The sequence below is a fragment of the Rhamphochromis longiceps genome, linkage group LG3 (genome assembly GCF_057381845.1).
Source record: "Rhamphochromis longiceps isolate RC_006_pf linkage group LG3, R_longiceps_female_GT1.1, whole genome shotgun sequence".
NCBI lineage: Eukaryota > Metazoa > Chordata > Actinopteri > Cichliformes > Cichlidae > Rhamphochromis > Rhamphochromis longiceps.
The window spans coordinates 64,455,749-64,478,233 of record NC_140559.1 but is presented as its reverse complement, the minus strand read 5'-3'; the positions used below and the strand labels follow the sequence as shown (position 1 = coordinate 64,478,233).

Here is a 22,485-nt window from a genome sequence, read left to right as displayed (position 1 = left end):
ATCTGGTCTGGTCTCTGCACGATGTGTTGCATGCTGCCCGTCAGTCATGTCATTCATTCCAGTTCTCCTCCTTTATGTTCTAAGAACTGCGCTTGTCTAGAAGGCTCTATGGATCTACATGCATAGAACTGGTGTACTTCACCCAGAATCCATGATTGTTGAACAATTGGATGGTGGGCAATGCTATGGCAATTTAACAACAAAATATAATAATAATTTTAAAAAACCCTCAAAGTTTCTGATCAAACATTTTAGGTGTGAGTTACATGATGCTACCTACAGTATGACCCTTCTCTGAGAGCAGATGGCCTTGCTTTTACTAAAACCCAATCGGATATTCTGCAGTGTAAAGGTGTGGATGCAGAATATTGCCGTGGATCCCAGAGAATTCCTGTAATCCAAGCAGTGTGTCATGAACAGTGTTGGTCAAGTTACTTGAAAAAAGTAATCAGTAACTAATTACTGATTACTTCCCCAAAAAAGTAATCCCGTTACTTTACTGATTACTTATTTTCAAAAGTAATTAATTACTTAGTTACTTAGTTACTTTTTAAAAACACGATTTACAACCTGAATAGGTGATAAAGCGATAGATCTTTCAGCCCAATTCTACTTTTTCTACATAACCCATCATACAAAATGTAATCAAATTTAAAAGTCTCCTTTTTTAAAACTTGTTTTATTAGTTTTAATCTTTTAACTTTATGCATCAAGCAAAAATTTAATTATATGCAACATTCTCTGACTTGAATAAATTAGTTTAACATTTAAACCTATTTTCTGCACATTCCAGCACATAAAATAAAATATTTTTTGTGTTTACACTCAGTCTTTCAAATAGATGCAAGTAAAACACAGCAGAAAATAAATAAAGTCAAAGACTCAGCGGTCCTGTTGCTCTATGTTCACCTGTAAAGCAGGAGTTGGGTAGGCGGAGGTTTACCCTGGTGCAGGTGTGCCTCACTGTCGTGAGACATTCTCACAAAAAATCATGTTTTTAGTAACGCAGTAACACAGCGTTCCTACGGGAAAGTAACGGTAATCTAATTACTGTTTTTGCAATAGTAATCCCTTACTTTACTCGTTACTTGAAAAAAGTAATCAGATTACAGTAACGCGTTACTGCCCATCTCTGGTCACGAACAATGCAGTTTGCATTTCATTGCAACACAACAGATAAAATTCCTGCTGAAATGTCAAACAAAAAATGAAATGTATGATTTAGGATAATTTATTATTCTGGATATTTACTGTTTAGTTTCTATATAGTTTGAATGCCTTTCTCCATTATTCTGTTACTTTTTGTTCCTTTAAGGAGAAACAAGTATTTAATGTACCTCTCTATGTTAGCCAGCGTTTCAGAATATGCTAACATGTTTGCCTAAAATTGCTTAAAAACTTCTATGACTTGTGTTCACTGTTAACGAAATCATTTACCGCAGGCTTTTGGGAACTATCCCATTTAATGATGGTACTGGCACCTAAAGGATAGAGTATGTTAAATACAGTGTTGGTCAAGTTACTTGAAAAAAGTGATTAGTTACTTTACTACTTATTTACTTACTTAGTTACTTTAAAAAAAAAACACTCTGAATAGGTAATAAAGCAAAAGACCTTTCAGCCCAATTCTACTTTCTCTACATAATCCATCATATATAACGGAGTCAAATAAAAAAAATGTATTTTTAAAAATTGTTTTATTAGTTTTAATCTTTTAACTTTATGCACATTGCATTAAGAAAAAAATATAATCAACAGTCTTTGACTGGAAGAAATTAGTTTAACATTTAAACCTATTTTCTGCATATTACAACATATAAAATAAAATAATTTTTTATGTTTATACTCACTCTTTCAAATAGATGCAAGTAAAACACAGCAAAAAAATAAATCAATCAAAGAGTCCTGTCGCTCCTAAATCAATTTTCATCTGTTTAAATGGTAAAATGGTAAATGGCCTGCATTTGTATAGCGCTTTTCTAGTCCATAGGACCCCAAAGCGCTTTATACTACATTCAGTCATCCACCCATTCACACACACATTCACACACTGGCGATGGCAAGCTACATTGTAGCCACAGCTGCCCTGGGGCGCACTGACAGAGGCGAGGCTGCCGGACACAGGCGCCACCGGGCCCTCTGACCACCACCAGTAGGCAAACATGGGGTTAGTATCTTGCCCAAGGATATTTGGCATGCAGCCAGGATGCAGCCTGGGATCGAACCACCGACCTTCTGATTACCTGCTCTGCCACCTGAGCTACAGCCACCCCAGCGGTGGCTGTTTAGCAGGAGTCATGTCAGTGGGGGGATCCGGGGATTTCTCTCTGAATTTCACATTCCCGTGGCAGCGTGCTTGGTCCTCGCTCAGATTTGAAGTTTAATTTTTCGCTGTAGAAAGAGGTTTTCTTCCCACGCAGAGTGTACACTAATGTTTTTGTCACTTTTCACGAAATCAAACTCAAAGTAATATCAGTACTTCCACGCACTCCATTGTTGATCTGCGCACGTCTGTTACCACGGACGTTGCATGTTCGTGCATCATTGTCATGAGACACTCTCACAAACAAACTCACAGTTTAGTGACGCAGTAATGCAGCATGCTTAGGGGAAAGTAACAGTAGTAGTAATCCCTTACTTTACTCGTTACTTGAAAAAAGTAATTGGGTTACACGTTACTGCCCATCTCTGGTTAAATATCGGGGAGTCCCGATCAAACATATATACACATTTGCTAAATCAACATTGTTCAGTATATGTCAGGTTATCTCTCGTTTGGGGTCTGTAGGTAACATTGTTTCACAATGTTATAATTTTTTTTTTTTTACCAATTTTAGAAATACCCCTAATTTCAATATCTCACACAGTGAAACATTGATTATTCATCTTCCTAATCCAAACTATGTGGGAGTGGAGCTGTTTGGGATTTGGGCCCATGGGTGTTTTTTGCTCATCCTGTTCCTGCATGTGTGCACTCATTCCACCAGCTCATTGGTTGGTTTCATTGGTGATGCTGTAACTGTGTGTACACTGTGAATGGTCAGGCACATGAATCATGTTGTGTTAGTCTGTTCGGTTAGTATGGTGACGTGTCTCTGTGTGTCTCTACCCTAATCATTGTGTTGTGTACCTAAATTATATTTTTGGTCTACACTTCTAGTAACCCTAGACTATGTTGCATACTTTAAGAAATCTAGTCTAACTTCACAGGGTCACCCAAAATGCATGAACACGGGACTCCAAGGAGCTAATGTCACCACTACCACACAAGGATATCATCATCACTATCAACAAGTAACAGTGACATGTAAATCAACTGAGCTGGCTTTTGACAGCTAGATTGGAAGCATTCAAGCAGACATTAGATCACTGACAAAGTGTACTGTTTGCCAAAAAAAGAAAAACAACTTTACTGATCTCCTAACTGCCTTTAAACTTGTGATGTGTTTTAGCTTAAGTTCATTTTCAGTGGGCTACACCTACTTTGTGGGAATTGGATCCAGTTTTTTTAGGGCTCATCTCTAAAGTTTTAATGTTTTACACACTCTTGCGTATGAATTCACATAACATCATAATGTCAGTATGTCAGAAACATCACAAATAGCTCCACATGCTAATATGATAAGTTTACAACAAGGCTGTGACCAACACATTTTAAGATTTAGTTTCTCTTGGCCCCACAACCTGAAGATGTACATTAATTAACACTGCATTGGGCTATCAAGTGCCTATACTCCTGAAATTGTCTTGTGTTGCAATGCATTCTAATAAAACAGCTACTAGCCTGTTCCTCACTATGACCTCAGTCACACTGGCTTAGATACCATCTTTTATGGCCCTGCCAACCAAGATGAAATTTTATGAAAACACTAGCGCAGAGATAATAAGTGTGACGCAAATAATAAAAAGAGAATGTTTGCCTTTAGAGTAAAAGTTGTGCGTCACAGTTTTAACTTTTACTGCGAAGTTCTTTTGATTCTGGTTTGTGTTGCACCTGTTTTTGAGTCTCTAACAGCAGCCTCCACTAACTATTCTCCAATAGATATTTTTCCCAAGCAATCTGTGATTGCCAGGAGGTTGCCAATTGGTCCCAAGCCCTTTCTGACAGAGGTCATGTTGAAAGTTTTGCTATTCGGCGTTGCTTTTTTCAGAATTGTGAAATCGTTAACAGAGAGATTAAGGATAAGTATATAACAATACTATTACTTATAAGTAAAAGTAATAAAATAATGTTGCACTTTGTGTTTTGCTTCCAGATGACGGTTTATTTATTTCAGTATTAACTACAGGACTGGAAAATTTAATTCACCAAATACAAAGAGTTGATTCTTTAGAGGAAATTGTTGCCCTCGGCCATTGACACATAAATTTGAAAGCTGAAGTTTGGTTCTTGAGTAAGATAGATTGTCAAAGCAACATTACGATTCTCTTCTGGCACAGTAATGATTCACAGGAGAGTTCATGGTCATCTGTCATTTAGCAAACTGGTTATAAATGTAAAAGAAATGCTTTTGGGGGGTCAGATCTAGCCATTTCTATCTATCCTCATGAGACAAGGGATATACATACAGAGTTTTATGGTGACTAGACTTGTAGATGGTCAACAAGCCAATGTCCCACGGTGTACAGTGTAATCCTTTTAGTTAAAGTATGAATTTTCTCCATTTTTGTAACATTGTGCTTGTGGAGCTCCCTGTGGATGCTCTCTGTGGCCGATGATGTCATGCAAAGGGGTCCAGGGATTACTATTGGTGTTAATAGTGCAGCACAAGGGAGCCGAGAGAGAGATAATCCAACACAACTGTCACGTCATGTAACATCTGACTGTTTTACAGCTTCTAGAACATCTTGGCAGGATGGTGAGGATAGCAAGGTGGGTCTGTGTGTACAGTTTCTGTCTTTATCCGTCTTTCCATATCTGTCTCTCTTCAAGTCATTTTCTTAAACTTTACAAATGTTGTACATCCATTCACTAATTTACTAACTCATACTATGCCATCATCCATCACCTCTTTCCATCTTTCTGTCCTTTTCTCTCTGTCTCTTACTTTCTCCTTGTAGAGGACCAGTTGGATGATTTTGAAGAGTGAGATTGATGGTCAGATCGACATCGACCCCCGCAAATCAACCTGCAGTCTGCCCACTGACACTTCCCAACCTAGTGAGTATCTATTAACAAGCTAGATGCTGAACTAGAGCTGACATAAATGAAAATAATTGTCTTTGCTTTTTTTTTAGATTTCCCTTACAATAAGTCTGCATCTTTACCTGGCTATGGAAGAAACGGCATCTACAAGGTGAGCAGACAGATTCTGATATAGAATGGCCATCAAGATGCACAATCTCAGATCTTTGGTAGATCAGCCAAAGATCTTATTTTAAAAGTGTCTAAGAAAGTCAGGTTTAATTTTTTAACAGGACCTGTGTTACTGAGACTTAGCACTGGAAACTCCGAACACTGAACAGTTAACGGTTGATGCCTAGCACCAAACCAATTCACATTTACAGATGAGATGTCCTCACCATAGTTTGGTGCTTCATTAACGCTACAGTCGCACTAGGGAAAACAGTGATTGGAGACTGGAGCATGACCAGAATTACTGTGGCAATGTGCAATACACTTGCAGTTTTGTTGCCTTTCAAGTGGTTACTTCGAAAATGGAGACCAGGTTTGTGACCACTCGCAGTCATTGCTGTCTTCAAAGCTATTTTTGTGCCTCAACATGGTGACTGGGATAAATCAGCAAAAATCACAAATATTTTACCGTCTGTTGCAAATTTCATGCACACAAATTCACATTAACTACTTACGCTCAGTGATCAGTGAAATTTTCACAGATCTGAAACAGAATTTCCTTCACTAATAATAATAATAATAATAATAATAATAATAATAATGATGATGATGATGATGATGATGATGATGATGATGATAATAATAATAATAATAATAATAATAATAATGATGATGATAATAATGGATACTTTATTGATCCCCATGGGGAAATTACTTGTTTTTCTCTGCATTTGACCCATTCACTCAGTGAAGCAGTGGGCAGCCCACTAAGCAGGCGCCCGGGGAGCAGTGTGTAGGGACGGTACCTTGCTCAGGGGTACCTCAGGGTAGCCGTTAAGTGGATTCGAACCGCCGACCTTCCGATCATGGGGCGACCACTTTACCTACTGAGCTATCCCTGCCCCATAGTGACAGTAACTGTGAAATGACAGACTTTGCTTGTATGTAGGAATACCAGCTGACTCAAGTCCCCTCTGGCAAAGAGAGGTAAAACAGACAAGCTGCGCTTACTGGCACAGAATGACTCAGATTAACTATAACGTGTTGGAATTCTGTTTGTGTTTTTAAATTAAAGCAGTAATTTTCAAAACCTTGTCAATGGTTCTGATACTGACTGCAGTCGGCTCAAGTCGGAGCATAGTTGTTTAGAGACAACTTGCCTTCTACCAGGCAACCTGGCAAACACTTCACATTGCAGTCACCACAACTACTTGTGATCAGTGACCAGATTTGAAAAAATGCATTCAAATCAGTACCAACAATGGCTCCTACTTGCAATGAAGTTGCCATCCTGTTTCTACTATAGTTTAATTGAGCAAATATAGAACAAATAGATGTCTGGATCTGACAGCTTTTGCCATTTAGACCACTAGCTGGTGCTGTTTCCCATTCAGGGTCTCCATTTCTATGTGATAACACCATGGCTCTATCAAACCAACACTTTCCAGCCTTGTATAGCCTCCCACTCACTACTAATCAACTCAGGAAACCTCAGAGTAGCATATAAACCATTTAAATGTTTTGCTCTACCTTAAAAATCAACCTCCCTTTCCCCACAGCTTTGGTATCAAATTTCACAGGGCCAGTCAGTACCATTCAGTCCACACAGGCAGTGCTCTGGTTTATTTAGGACTTTGGGGGTAGTCTATGAGCCACTGATGCAATATAGCTGCTCTCCCTCGGTGTTTGTTGATGGATAGAGGACAGGCAGACAAAACAGAACAGAAGAGGAAATGAAAGCTCAAGAGCCACAATAGAGTCATGGCAAACTATATTGAACTATTTTTCACATGCTGAAATTATTGTTAACATGGTGGATCTAGTGTGCTACAAGTACAATCAAGTGAATGAGACTTACTATCATCGGCTGATTGGAGAGTTTAGTGGTGCACAGTGAGGCCAGATGTATAAAGAGACTTGGATGAGATGGTACGCTTGACACACTGCCTGCACAGAGTTATAAGAACAGAGAAAAAAATGCATGATGATTGCAGCTGGCAGGGTTAACAACAGTGCAAGTCTGACGAAGTTACCTCTGGTCCGAGCGTGGTGTCTTTAACATGCTGAGTGATGTTGAAGCAGTCTAACAGTAACAAAAATTCTGCAGAAAAGGGGGAGCTGTGAGAGTCAGTATGGACAATCCCCAAGGAGTGTAGAGGGACACAAGGGACAAAGAATCCGATTATTAAGTGATGATGTGACGAATCCTACTTCCGGGCCTAGAGTAGTCTGCGTTTAATATGGCTTTTGTGTTGTTAACATGTTTAATGTTTTGTATTTTCTTCTATTTAATCTCAAAAAGCTCCTAAAAACAGTCAGTGATCACCGTTGACCTCCCTCGGCTTTTATTACCACTAATCATTTATTTAAGCTCAGTTTTTAAAACCTTAGGATGTAACTACAGCCCAGCCCATGCAGCAGTATATGAATGACTAACCTCGTATTGTGGATGGATTATCTCAGTTGTTCTCCTGGCTGAAGTTTGGTCCTTTTACAGCATCCTGCCATGCGATTACATTTGTTCCTGACCACCGAGAACACTCACGTTAACTTTTATCGAGTGGAAAAAAAGTTAGCTTGTTCATATTATGCTAACATAGCTGTGTCGCTAGCGGTCACGTAGCACATCATTATATACCAGCTAGCCAAACTTCAGTAACCCTACAAACGTCACTGCTGTTTAGTTTTCTGTCTTCATTTATGTTGAAAGTGATAAGAAAGCTGTACGTTTTAATTTGTTTCCAAAACCCCGCAGTCAGGACATGCGATATTGTATTTAGATGGAAGCTAGCGAGCTAACTTCCTGCTAACTTCTAACTCCGTTAAATGTCATAAATTCCGTTTTCATGGATGCCTGGATGTTAAACTCAGTTGTTACACCTGGTAGAGCAGAACGCTGATCATTTTATTAAAGATGAAAGACTTTAGACAGTGTTTTAACTCTCAGTAATGCCACAGTGATCATTTGATATATGGACCTGCAGCAGAGTTTAGGCCCAGACACGGCTAGTGACGTCAGACTGAACGATCGGATAGCTCAGAAATAAAGGTAGTTGAGGCTCTTGGGGATGGTAAACCTGAACTACCTGCAGTTGCATAAACAGCCAATCATAGTAATAACACCATTAACACAGACTAGTAACCCCAGGATCACAGAATGGCAATGAAGTTTGTTCTGATGATGATATCGTCTTGTTGGTAGAGAACAGCTGGGATACAATGCTCACTGTACACAAACCTCTCTCGGGAACATAATGCACATAGAAGAGGTGACACATAAGTAGGAAAGATTTCATGATATCAAAGCATTCAGGAGAGAGGATAGGAATTCCAATACTGAATATTTAATAGTTACCTGTCATACTCTAATCATCTTTGACAGACCATAGTAAGCTAAGCATCCAAGGAGTTTCAATATCCTGGCAAGATAGAAGCATCTTGGCATCTGCACGTTGCATTATGGGAATATAGCTTTTATATTCCTCTGTAGAGTTTTTTATGAGACAAAAGACTGATCTTTAACTAAGCTACATGCCAAATATTATGTGGACACTACTTATGTAGCTAAATAGATCTGACTTGTTGAGGAATGAACTTGAGACCTGGAGAGGTTGACCTTTGATGTCTGGTACCAAGGGAGCTAATAGTGATAGATTAGGCGTCTTACGGCACATCCCAATGAGATCAGGATGGGAACCTTTAGAGGCTGAGTAAATGCTTGGGCTGCTTGTCTCTTTCCTTGGACCATAATTCCTAAATGATAGTTTTAAGACTTTGTGCTTTGGAGCGAGTCTCAATTGGTCATTTTAGGAACTGCCAGATACTTCAAGAAATACTGTCTTGGCTTGATTTCTCAGATGTTTAGGCTGACTCTTGGTTTAGTTACAGACACCAAGAAATTCTCTGTACACTGTATATTAGTTTTCTAGCTACCATACCATATTTTTCCACTTTGCAAGCATGATGGTAGGGCATATATTGCATTTCATGTTGTTGCATGGAGACAAATTTAACATGGAACCATTAGCTTCCTGGCAGGCAAGATAGCTAATTAACTAGTTACTTGTGTCAGATGTTAGATGGTGTGGTCTGCCCTTAGCTTGTGTGTTGCAGGGCTACTACAGTGAGATAGACAACCATTCACACTCACATTTCACACCAGTTACCACTTATGTGTATATCGTATATCAATATCCCTGCCAGTTCAGCTCCATGAATACCGATTTATTTTCAAAAATTATTTTTCTTATTTTAAAGAATAGTATTTGTTTTTCACTAGTTTTAACACTAGAAAATGGATTACTGGACAAACAGCAGAGACTTTACAATATCGGTCCCTCCTTGTCTCATCAGTTGGCTTTCAGTCTCTCTGAGCAATGTAATCCAAACTCCCTATCAGACGTGTCACATCCACTTCCCGTTGCTAACTCTGAAAGAATGTGAGCAAATCAAGGGCAACAGCTTTTACTAAAAGGCTTTCAGATGAACCCTTGCTTTGATAAAGAGCAGCAGTGTTCTTGGCGGAATGACACAGAATATCTGAATTATGGTCTAACTCTGTGTTTGTTTAATGTGTGTGTGCCCGCAGGCTGCTGAGATGATGGAGGATGAAGTGGACCCAGACTCCCAGAGCTGGGGAGGCATGAGAGGTGAGAGCGGACATGTATCTTCAGTTCTCATCAAGTTTTTAAAGGTTTTATCAGCAAAACACTCATATACAGCATAGCACATTACACCCAGTGCAGTCTATAGTGTCTTTTTTAACCATGCACGATCATATACCAACCAAGACTACCATACTGGAAGGGGTTAGTAGTATGACAGTTCTCTCACCTTTCTCACCTTACTCATTCTGACCAGGCTACAGCTCAACATCCTCTTTACAGTCTAGGGCTAGCTTAGCATCAGCATGGAAAATACCAAGGTGTCTCTTGGTCTCTGTTGGTATTCTCAGTCTGTTCATTAACACGTTTAATATGCTTTCTATCCTCTAAGTTTGGGGAACCACATAAATTATCTGAGTTTTGCTTGAGAAAAACAACCAGCGAGTCATCCTGGCAAATTTATGAAAATTTATTTTCCCTGTTTTTGACAGTTAATAACATCTGAGTGAAGCTGAAACTTGCTATTTTAACTTTGAGGACTAATTTAGAAATAAATTCAAAATCTTCTTTCCTGTAAAGAGTGCATTCATTAACTTGTAAATCTGCTTTTGAATACAGCCTGGCTTTGGGAATTTAAAAACTTTTTAAATAAAGGTGTTAAGGAAGTGTCATCTGATTACTAGATGATTCACCTAAAATAGAATTTCGGTATTGTAGTTGTTCTCTTACATGAGAACAGCATGTAGGTGGATACAGTGGACGTGGGGGTTGTTGGGAGCCTATCCCATCCTCCATAGGGCAAGAGGCAGGTCACACCCTGAACAGGGTCTGTTGCAGGGCTAATACAGACAGCCAGACAATCACTATTCACAAGTTAACCAATTAACCTAACCCCACTAAATGTGCGTTATCTGATTGTTTTAAATGCAGTTTTCACGTTGCTAATTCACTGTTGCAAAATCTCACAGGCTCCATCCTCAAAAACTGAATGTTTCCTTCTAAAAAATATTAGCCAAGCTATAAAATGACACTAAATGGACCATATCATCTTTCTATGAGTCAGATCAAGGTTATTTTTACAATGCCCGATAACATTACATATATGTTGCGATCAAGCATGCAGAGCCCTGTTGCTTTGGCTCCAGATCAGTTACAAGAAGTAAGAGCGAGGAAGGATGATGTCATTTTTCCAGCTCGAAAAATTAGCGCTGTGTGTTTACCAGTGCGTGCGTGTACGGTCTTGGCTGTATCTGAGGCAAAGATTGAGTTGAAAGTATTCCAACCTCATAACAGTCTGTGTGTGTGAGCAGAGCGACCATTTCTAATGCTTTTTGACGCCTTTGAAACCCAATATTTTTGAAGAGATTTGGGTTTGCAAGTGTAATTTATTTTTAAGCTCACTTATGCTAGCTTTTATAATAGCTCTGAATTCAAATAAAAGATAACTGTTCCACCAGAGTAATTTCTTCTGTCTCTGTCTTTTCCCTCCTCAGAGTACAAGGTAAGAGTTTGCTCCCACTTTGCAAATATACTTTCATATTCTTGGCAGCACTGTTAGGACATTGGATTATAATTGTATTCCCTAATAAATCTCCCACAATGCTTACTTTGTGTTGCCAGGTCTACCCTTATGAAATGCTGGCAGTGACGCATAGAGTGAAAGTGAAGCTTCCCAGAGATGTAGACCGCACCAGACTGGAGGTGAGCTCTAATCTTACTTTCCCCTCTGTTGTTTCCCTCCTTCTATCCGTAGGTCGTTAACAAACCTGAGAAAATATGAAATTTTGGCTTACAGAATTTTGTCAAGTCAAGAATTTGTGGTTTGGGTAGGAGCTAGGCAGCTCAGCCAATGGGATAAAAGTATCAGCAAAAGCTTATAGAGGTGCCATCTTCAATCACTTAAGTGGTGAATAAACAATAAATAAACTATTTTGGGATTTCTCTTAGTATACACATTGTATGCTAAAATACAAAAGGCGCTTAGAAGTGAAGTGAAGTAAAATGTAACTTACGGTAAATGAAGTGTGTGTATTTGCTATCAGGATACATAATTGTATTTATTTACTTCTTTGGAGTCCGAGTCATGATCAATAATTACCTAAATCCTAGCTTCAAACACTCACACTAACCCTCTTTTAGACAACCAAAAACTACTCTTTTGGAAAAAAAAATATGTGTAGATTTTGATTTGTGTCCATTAGAATGATAGGGATGAAGATTAGAGTCTTTATCAGTGATGATATAGACCTCAGAGAGTAAAACTGTTCTCCAAGACAAAGTAAGTAATCGTTGTAATTGACACAGAAGAAAAACTAGTTATACTTTTTCTAAAATAGTAATTTTTTGCTTTTCTCTAAAACATACGGTTAGGGCTGGGCACATCACCAGCGATGACTTTTAGAAACAGGTTAAGGTCTTGTTTTATATACAGTCTATGTCTGCAGACAGAAATCTGTGAAATAGTGGAATATATGGATATATGCCTCTTTCTTGATTTTTTTTTTTAAACATCAACCTATATTTTTTTTATTTTTGGTAACTAGGAAGCAGAACACTACTACAGAGACACATAAAGACTGATGAATTAAACAAATGAATCTTTGAAACAAACATGCCATGCCTGTCATTAACACTCTGCCAAAGCCAGAGCCAGTATGGCTGAGAAAAAGACGAATGACATGCACAGTCCGACCTTGATTTTGTGGCTGCTGATAGGTTTTAAAATCTGGTGAAAAATCAGAAACCAGAGGAGACAGATCTGCAACATCGCAGTAGTTTAATTTAATTTGGTGCCAGGTCACAGCAAGTTTAACACACATATATGTCCTATAACTATAATAAAGAAATAAAGTGAAATTGGACTTAATGTCCCAGAATAACCAATTTCCTGCTGCTGTTATTATTACACAACCCATTTAAAGATTCAAAACTTTCATTAAGTTTGAGCAGCTGAAAAAAATGAACTGTTTTTGTCTCTAAAATAACCCATTTAAAAAAAATCCAATTGTGGTTTGTGTTGGGGTTCAGAGCTCATGTTTTGCAGTCCTCGGAAGAGAGGTTTTGTCTAAAAAACATCCTCTGAAACATTTCAGTCTTCAGTAACCCCACTATGAGAGTTCACTGTGAGGCTTTCAGTTAACAGAAATATTGTCCCAAGTGGAGTCTGACCATATTGAGGTTACTGAGGATACTCAAGAGATTCCCTCTGTGGTTGGAAATACCAGACTGGAGTCCTATTGTCAAAAGTGTGTGCAGAAGAGAAACTGTTTGACCTGCGTTTTACCCACCACTGATCTTGATCCTTGGCCCCAAACTGTTTTAGGTTTAGCCATACTAATCAGCTGCTAAAAAGTCAATTTTTATATGATGGAAACATATAAAAGTGAAAAGGGAAAAAAAACAAAGAAAACTATTCTTATGCACGTTTAAACCATACACTGCCTGTAAAATGTGTCTTTTCGGCTAGTCTCTCTTGAAGCTTGGGTTGCTATATTAAGTACCTTTTACTATTATTGTAGCCAAATATTTAAAGTATTTTCCATTTATTTATTTCTGAAAATACAGAGAATCATTGTAAAGAATATTAATGTTCTTTCTTTAACCTCCTAAGACCCGAACTCTTCCACGACATGCATTATTAATTTCTCTGTGATATTTGGGCTGATTGGGGCCCGATGAATGTAAAAACAAAGAATTACCAGATTTTTTTTTTTACCTTATTTTTGTTTTTAAGAAAAATAAGAGCCACATATGAGGATATTCATCTAAAATGTTCATTAAACAGTAGCACTACAATGTCCTCGTAAGTAGATATCAGGCCCGTGTAGAGCAAAATTGAGTATTTTAGTCTAAATAACCCAAAATGTGATGTCCACATATGTGGACGCCAGGTCCTAGGAGGTTAAATATATTTAACAAAAATATTGCACATAATTAAAGGCTCAAACTCACCTCAATAAGCCTGTTGTGATTAGGTCAATTAAGCTACCTGACCCATGCAACACCTCAAACTGACAGGTTTTTAATTGCTTTAAATTTATTTTGATTTAATTTAACTTTGCTTGTAGTCTTAATGAAAAGTAAAAGATGTAAGTACACACCGCATGTAGTTCTTGTGCCACGGAAAAATGTAAATTTAGGAGCACAAACTGAAGTCCAGGCTATATAAAAATTATAGAAATGCAAGAAAAAAGAGTTCCAAGTCTTTGAAATAGTAAATAAATGGATAGTAGCACTTTTCCATTTGGGCACTCAAAGCTAATTCACCCACACATTCATGCAAGTAATTTTTTTTTTATGCCTAAGCACTCATAACTGAAGAATGCAGACTGGAGGAGCTGGGGGATCGAGCCACTGACCTTCCAAATAGCAGACGACTCACTTCACCTCCTAAGCCAAAGCCAACCCCAAATAGGCCTCCAGATATATTTGCTCATGTATTATCTGGATAAACACTGATGACTCTGTTATTTAGCTAGTGTGTGACCCTCTGTAAGGATGCCTGTTAAAGTGTAAACCCGCACAGTTAGGTCCATGTTGGAGTGGCTATAGCCCAGGAGGTAGGTCAGCCAGTAATTGGAAGGTGTCTGGTTTGATCTCATGCTGCTCCAGTATAAATGCCAGAGTATCCTTGGGCAGAGAGTGTAGTCCTATACACCTCAGAATAATCTGGCTACTTCTATCAGCAGTCATGTCATCAATACATACTATTTCCTGGTTCCATTGGCAGCTATACATGGCTATGCCATAACCTCCACTGTGTTTGACAGATCACGTGGTATGTTTCAGATCATGAGCTGTTTCTCTCTTTTCTTCATGTTTTCTAAAAACCAAAGTTTTTGCAGCCTCTCTGAGAGGTGGAATTTGGTTTTTTCACCAAAAGATAACTTCCATCTCTTTCATCATAATCATTTCTTTGGACCTCATACTGACATTTCAGCAAAAAGCTACAAAATACAATTCTCATCATAATCTCCAGATTATACGATCTTGTTATACAATTACAAGGAAATAGGCCTCACTTGGCCATTAAACTACTTGCAGTTGTCCAGCTACTCTTGAGCCTCTGGAAATGGGGGAATGTGTATAAAATGGCTGTAATTTTGAAACAGTTGAAGAAAAACTTGTGTTAAAGTTGTTGAATTAAAGCTGAAAGTCTTTGGATTCAACCTCTTTAGCAGAATACCATTCAGTGATGTCACACCAGGTGTTTTGCTACTGACAGCTAACAGAAAACATGTTGTGTAACATACTGAATGGCATGAGTCATTGGTTTTACAGTTACACACTGTGATATGAAATGGGGAAGAGTATCCTCCTTTTTCATACCACCAGTGTCATTATCCTGTCAATTTGGCAGGTGAAAAATTTAAGGCACCTGAACATTTTTACCTCGGGGTGAAAACCAAACCTTCTGTTTGCTGATATAAACCAGGGGATTGGCTGTTTCACAGAAATAGCTTTACCTAGCTCTTGATAGTTGGCGATCGTGGTTCAAGAGTTGGGAGTTCGCCTTGTAATCGGAAGATTGCCGGTTCGAGCTCAGCTAGGACAGTCTCGGTCATTGTGTCCTTGGGCAAGACACTTGGCGCCAGTGTCCGGCAGCCTCGCCTCTGTCAGTGCGCCCCAGGGTGGCTGTGGCTACAATGTAGCTTGCCAGTGGGTGGATGACTGGTTGTGTAAAGCGTTTTGGGGTCCTTAGGGACTAGAAAAGCGCTATACAAATACAGGCCATTTACCGTTTGATCACAAAAAACACACACCTGCAGTGCACAGTGCAGGAAACATTTTATATTAAAGCTACCTACGCTCTGTTTCTGGGTTTAAATCAATGCCATGCAAGTTTTTGTTACGCTTTTTTTGTGTCTGTTTTTTAGAGAGAACTTAGTGAGTGTTGGCAACATGAGGTTTTAGGATAGGAGTTTTGGTTGGAAGAACTTATAAGGGATAAAATTCAAAATACTGTATTAAACATCAAGACAGAAGGCAATATTATGCCTGTTTACTGTGTGTGCACAACACAGACATGTCAGGATGTCCATCTAATATATGCGTCCAGGCTTAGACATGAAGCTGATACAGATTAATAAAAATTATGCTGGCCAAGATCCACAGATAGTACTGCTTCAGTTAGAAATTAATTTATTGTTCTATTGATTAATCAGTTTGAGCAGCTCAATGGCAGCACATTGCATAGCTTGCACTGCTGTGAAGGCACCCTTAATTCTGAATGATACATGTGTTCAAGCAACACAGGTTACTCTATTTTTTGCAGGAAGTGAAAAAAGGTCATCATGGGAGTCACCCAACAGCCTACACCTATTACAGCATAACTAAGGAAGGATTCAGGGTCACCTGATCCAGCCCTAACTATATGCTTTAGCAAAAAGGAAAGTTTGAAGCCTAATTTTAAAAGTAGAGAGGGTGTCTGTTTACTGGATCCCAACTGGAAGCTAGTTTCACTGAAGAGAGACCTGAAAGCAGAAGACTCTGCGTCCCATTCTACTTTTAGATATCCTTTGAACCACAATTCTGCAGTCTGAGAATGAATGATTGATACTATAAGGTCTTTAAGATAAGATGATTATTCTCATTATTCAAGACTTTTTATGTGATTTTAACCTTCTAAGACCCGAACTCTTCCATGGCATGCATTATTAATTTCTCTTTGATATTTGGGCTGATTGGGACCTGTTGAATGTAAAAACAACGAATTACCAGATTTTTTTTTTTTTACCTAAATTTTGTTTCTACGAAAAATCAGAGCCACATATGAGGATATTCATTCAAAATTTCAATAGAACAGTAGCAGTATAGTGTCCGCATAAGTGGATATTAGGCCCCTGTAGAGAAAGGTTAAGTATTTTGGTCTAAATAACCCAAAATGTGATGTCCACACAGCCTAGAATACACTAGGCTAGAAGTAATATATGCATGAACTAGTTTTTCAGTATCGTTCTGAAAGAAAAAGTTTATAATTTTAGAGAAAGTGTGCAAATGGAAGAAAACTGTTGATGAAAAACAAATATATGACAACTATTTTGCTGAGTTTAAAGATCTTTATGGTACAAAATAAATAAAAGTACAGTTGTGGTCAATATGTCTGAACATCTTGTCACCCACTTTGCTTCTTTATCATTAAAACGCCAACCACCACCAGTGTTTCCTTTGGTTATAAGGTTCACAAGAAGCTGCTGGTATTACTGTTGTCCACTTAAATAACAATGTTTTTTCTGCCACAATTTCCTAATCCAGAGACATCTATCTCCAGAGGACTTTCACCAAGTGTTCGGCATGACCCTGGAGCAGTTTGACCGCCTGGCTCTCTGGAAGAAGAATGACATGAAGAAGAAGGCACGCCTTTTTTAGACAGAAAAACAATGCTAAACAAAATCTCAAAAAGTATCGGGAAGAAAACAAAATACAAAAAAAAGCCCCATCGGAAATATCTATATATGCACCACCGTGATACTCCTTCTTCCTACTCTCCACCTCTAAAACGCCATGCCTGTGAAGCCACAGAGGAACCCTGCGAGGGCACAGTTTCACAAAGCTGCGGCGGGCATCTATAGCTTTTTGTATGCAGTGTGGTCCAAATGTTTGACTGACAACCTTATGGAGATTGAGGAGCTGTGTTTGCATGGCCTGTGCTGATGCTCCTTGCCTCCTATGTGGTTTTTGCATCGACCCCTGACCCTCCCATATGCCAGTGCTTTCATACTCCATAAAAAAACAACAGCTTTTTCCAATTCTCATGCAGGCCTTCCTCCAGGTTTCTGTGGTTTGGAATGTTTTATGTGCACCTTCTTTTAATCTCAGTATTGACTTGTTTCTGTTTCTGTACAGAGTTTGTTTTCTCTTTGTGAGGTTTTGCCATCTTGTCTCTTTCTACATATCACCTGTTTGCTGCGCTGCCTTTTCTCTCTTGCTGTGTCTGCTCCTTGCAATAGGTTACTGTTACATATTCAAGACAGTTCATTTTTACACCCTTGCCATTACATTAGGACAGTGAAGAGACTGTAGACATTCACTGTTCAAGCATGTCAAGGTCAAAGACAGGGATAAAAAAAAACAAAAAATATGTGATGTTTTACTTCAAAACTGTCAAAAACCACCTCATCATCTTTTGCTTTTGGTTTTCCTTCTTGTTCTATTCAATCAGAGAAGTTGGCTACATAGTTTTGATATGCGTGCTCTGGTACATTTGAATGTGGCTCCATATCTCACGCAAGCCTCTCATAAATCAGCCCAGATAGAGTAGCCAGGGGCTGGATAGCAGCCACAACTCTGAATCACAGTCAGCGAGAGGAAGAAAAGGAGGGGTAGAATACAGAAGGTTTCAGGGTGTACAAACATGTCAAACATGCTGCATTGCTAGGGTGACGTGCACTCACATGAAAAAAACAAAATAAATACAATTATTTTTATAAGCTATTTTTGACTTCTGAAAAGGATCATTAAACCAGTCAGGAGGATGCAGCTGAGAGAATCATCTTTTTTCTTCTTTTTTTTTTTTTGAACAAAATAAATCCTTGCAGACTAAGCTTCACATAACTGCAGCAGACGTAAGCTGAACAAGAGAGGTTTTGTTTGATTTTAAAGTCAATACTCTAACTGTATTATATATTCTCAGCTAGAGAGTTAACTCTTTGTATGTTTGTTGTTTGAAAGTATTGTTGCGTACAGTAATAAAGCTATACATTCAAGCTTTGCTCGACTTTCTGGACCGTAAATCGATCAACTTGCCAACTAACATACTGTAACATGTATGTAAACATATACTGGATATATATCAGATTTATCTGTCTGCCATGGTGTATAACTCTTAAGGCATGCATGAGGATGGGAAATGGGGTTTGTCAACTGACCTGATATAAGAAATGAATGACAACATTATCATAAATGTGTTTTGAGTGATTGATTCTTTTCTGGTCAAATGAAGTGCCCAGCTCAGCTCCTTACATTAGCTTGTGTTAGGTATTTATTTAATTGCAATACCGGGGAAGGGATTTTATTTTTGAAATCTTGAGTGTTGTGTCAGGGAAGAGTGCTTTTGAAGAGAAACATATCAAATTTTGAGTTTAATCTGAGTGTCAAATGTTGCTCATGTAAGTAACACACTAACTGTTGTCATGCATTGCCATGTCTTCTTTCTAATATTCATCTGCTATTAAAGTGCTTTATCCAAACTACAGAGTCACTATGGTTTTAAGTGCTTACGACTGTGAGATTTTAAAAGCCCTTTTCTAATGGATACCTTCAAGTAAGCGGTACGTGTGTGTGTGTGTGTGTGTGTGTGTGTGTGTGTGCGTGTGTGGGACCATTGGTAAACCTGCTAGTGCTTAGTATATCAGTCATAATCATTTTTAACAGCAAATATGTTTTAATGTAAAGAAAACTCACTAGTTTTTCACAAAATAGGTTTCTTTTATGTCACAAATGCAAGTGGTTAACATGAAAATATTTGCAAAATCTTGAAATGTCTGTCTCGTATCTTTCTCGCCCACTGCAACTAATGGTGGAAGATTATTTGGATTATTTCAATCCATTCTAAAATACTCCTTTACAAATACAAGTCTTCATTACTAAAAGTTTTAGTCATCATTTTTAGACACTAATCAACCGTCTTAATGTTGCTGCTCATGCTGGATAATACGTCTGCAGTAAATCATTAGTCTATACTGAACCAATGTGTCACATTTACCACAAACAGTGTCCCTGTGGGGCTGTTTCAAGGCCTTTTTTTGAGTGTCTATTCTTTGTTCAATGTGTACTCTCTGGTGTGCGTAACAGAAGCAAGACAAGGAACAGCTGACTGCTGTAAAATAAATAAATATAATAATAACAGTCCTCGCTGTCTTTGTCGTAGGTGAAAACTTTAACATACATATTCTGATAGACTTATGTTTATTATTGGGCTCATCACTGACTTGGACATTAGAGAATTAAGGATAACAAGCGAATTAGTAATTTAACGACTGGTAAATGTCATCTATACAAACATTTTCTCTTTTTAATAATTAATAAAAGTAATGTAAAGTTATTTCCAAGATTAAATCAGACTGTTTGTTAAAATGTTCCCTATTCATATGCTAAAGTCACAGAATAGTGACTGGAGAGTCTGCACTGTGAACTTGCAAGGTTGACAGCAACCTCGCCTAAAACATGTAAAGCATTTCCTGTAACGAAAGAAAAACTCCCTGATAAGAGAGCAACAGTAGTTCTTTATCATTTTGAGCCTATCTCTCTACTCTGTTACATATTGCACATGTACCTACGTGTGGTACTGTGTGAGAGTGTGTGTGTGGCAATTGTGATCGCATGTGGGAGCCTGTCTTGGCAGCCTCCCTAGATGCTGCCTAGCCCCTAACTACAAAAAAAAGAAAAAAAGAAAATCTCAGCTGCTGTGGCTCTAGCTGCTGGCGCTGCACACCCAGAGCTCGGCCAGGGGGCCCTCGCTGCAGCATTCCACCAGGCGAGTGAGTTCCTCCGGACATCGTGGGCCTCTGGCTGTTCCCGCTAACGCCAACCGTTGTCTGGCAGAGGGTCGTCTGTGTCATGTATGTCTATGTGTCAGGTCAAGTCTTAGACTCCCCTTAGAACATTTCAGGATCCTCCAGGTGTTGGGCCGCACTCCCTGCCAGTGCCTCAAGCCCCCACCCACTGGTGCATTGGTGGTTCCCCAGTGTCCTGTGCTGGATGCTCAGGTGTGTTTGGTATGGATACCAAAATTTGTAGTATCGCACAGCACTACATCAACACTCAGTAACTCTGTAAGTCTACATGGCCTCCCATTCATAGTTGCTTCCACTTTGCAATAATACCACTTTTTGTTGGAATTTTCGTAGAACATCAAGGAGGAAAGAAAGAAATTCCCAAACTGTTACAATACCATGGTCAAATTCAACAAGCTCTTTCTAAACTTCTTAGGGTTCATGAATTTATTGTCAAAGAATTGTGGTTTCATTAATATTTAATATCCCTTCTAGTTAAATCCAAACTGGATGTGCAGTGCCTTTAGGGGAGATCCAGAGATCTGTTGCATCAATAAATAATTTCCTTAGAGACTTAATTAGAAAATGAGCTTGTTCTATTTAACATAAACTATCCAGCCAATCACTACAAGTCGTTTTCTCCGTCCTTAGTGTTCAGCCTCACATTCAACTCACTATATGCTCTTTCTTTTGTCTTTGCCACTTCTCTCTTTGCTGTATGACTTGCCTTCGAGTACTCCTGTCTACTTTCTCGGACAATCCTACTTTTGCTTTGCTAAGATATTACTTTGAATGCCTGCATTTCTTCATTCCACCATCAAATTTTCTTGTCTTCTTTTTTCTGTTCAGAGGATTTTCTTTCTTGACAGTTTCCCCCACCATTTCTGCTGTACTTTCCCAGTCATTTGGCAATTCTTCACTTTTTACTCAGCTCCTCCCTGAACTCTGTGCAACATCTTTCCTTCAACTTCAACCATTTAATCGCTGCCTTCACTCTCCTCCTCTTCTTGACTTTGAAAGTCATGCTACAGATTAACTTCCAGTGCGCTCTAGCTACATTCTCCCCTTTGATTTCCAACTATAAACTCACAATTCCATCTGACGCTCTCTTCGACTCCACAAACCTATTCACATGTTCTTCTTTCAAGATGACTCCTACTCTATTTCTCTTCCTATCTACACCATGACGTAAGGCAAAGGAACGTAGTTAAAGCTATGACTGTAAAAAAAAAAAGACTATAAATGGCAAATAACTATAAATATTGTCTCTTTTTCTTACGTTTAAAAAAATAATATTATAGAATTATTTTCCCCTTTAAAAATTGTCTCATTTCCAGACATGGACCTGAGAGGTGATGATGAATAAAAAAAACTGTCAGAAACACAAGCTTTATAAAATACATGGTATTGTCTTGCTAAAGGTTGAATAATTTTCCTAAACCTATTTTTTGTTTTTGAGATGAAGCCTCACAGAGTTAAATACTTTCTAGTTATTTATCTATGTGTTAAGATTAAACATTAACTGAGCATTTTTTTTATTATTTTTTTACTATTTAATTTGTAAAAATGTGTACACACACACACACACACACACACACACACACACACACACACACGTAGGAAAATATTTAGTATACACATCCAGAAATGCATACACTATTATATATTGTACATATATTTATTAGTTTCAGGTTGGCCATTCTTGTATTTTGCTCGTTTGTGTTGTTGTGTTTGCACATCTCTGTTGCTTGTGGGGCTCGCACACAAGAATTTCACTCGCATGTGCTGTGCCAGTGTGCCTGCACATGTGATGTGACAATAAAAGTGATTTGATTGATTTATGAGCTCTATAGCTTCATAGTTTGTGTGGGCAAAGAGCAGCAGATTTTTTTTAGGTTTGTTTTTTTTTTAGGTGTGCTTTGGTGCTCCAGTGTGCTGCGACTGTATATGCCAAACAGCTTTCACTTGCTTTCACACACTGGCTACACAACACGTTCTACAGGCCCACGTGGCCACGAGACCCGCCTCCCGCGATACAGCCTGCGATTGGACGGCGCTCCTATCACTCACTTCCTGTCAGAACAGGGTGGAG

General features: G+C 38.6%; 1 protein-coding gene across 18 annotated transcripts in view; it reads left to right on the top strand.

Moving 5' to 3' along the window:
* ablim2 (actin binding LIM protein family, member 2) overlaps positions 1 to 19,093 on the top strand; it is a 105,430-nt gene extending 86,337 nt beyond the window's left edge. For 15 of the 18 annotated variants that reach the window (XR_014910336.1, XR_014910330.1, XR_014910328.1 and 12 more), the window contains 6 exons: positions 4,836 to 4,873; positions 5,062 to 5,161; positions 5,239 to 5,297; positions 9,885 to 9,945; positions 11,521 to 11,601; positions 17,155 to 19,093. Coding sequence is in view for 3 of the 18 variants with exons in the window: in XM_085400707.1 (XP_085256833.1) it covers positions 4,836 to 4,873; positions 5,062 to 5,161; positions 5,239 to 5,297; positions 9,885 to 9,945; positions 11,394 to 11,458 (323 nt within the window). In the remaining 15 variants the exon portion in view is untranslated. Of the gene's footprint in view, positions 1 to 4,835; positions 4,874 to 5,061; positions 5,162 to 5,238; positions 5,298 to 9,884; positions 9,946 to 11,393; positions 11,492 to 11,520; positions 11,602 to 17,154 lie in introns of those variants that run through there. The other 3 variants (XM_085400707.1, XM_085400705.1, XM_085400706.1) reach the window with 1 other exon arrangement.
* Positions 19,094 to 22,485: the final 3,392 nt, after the last annotated feature.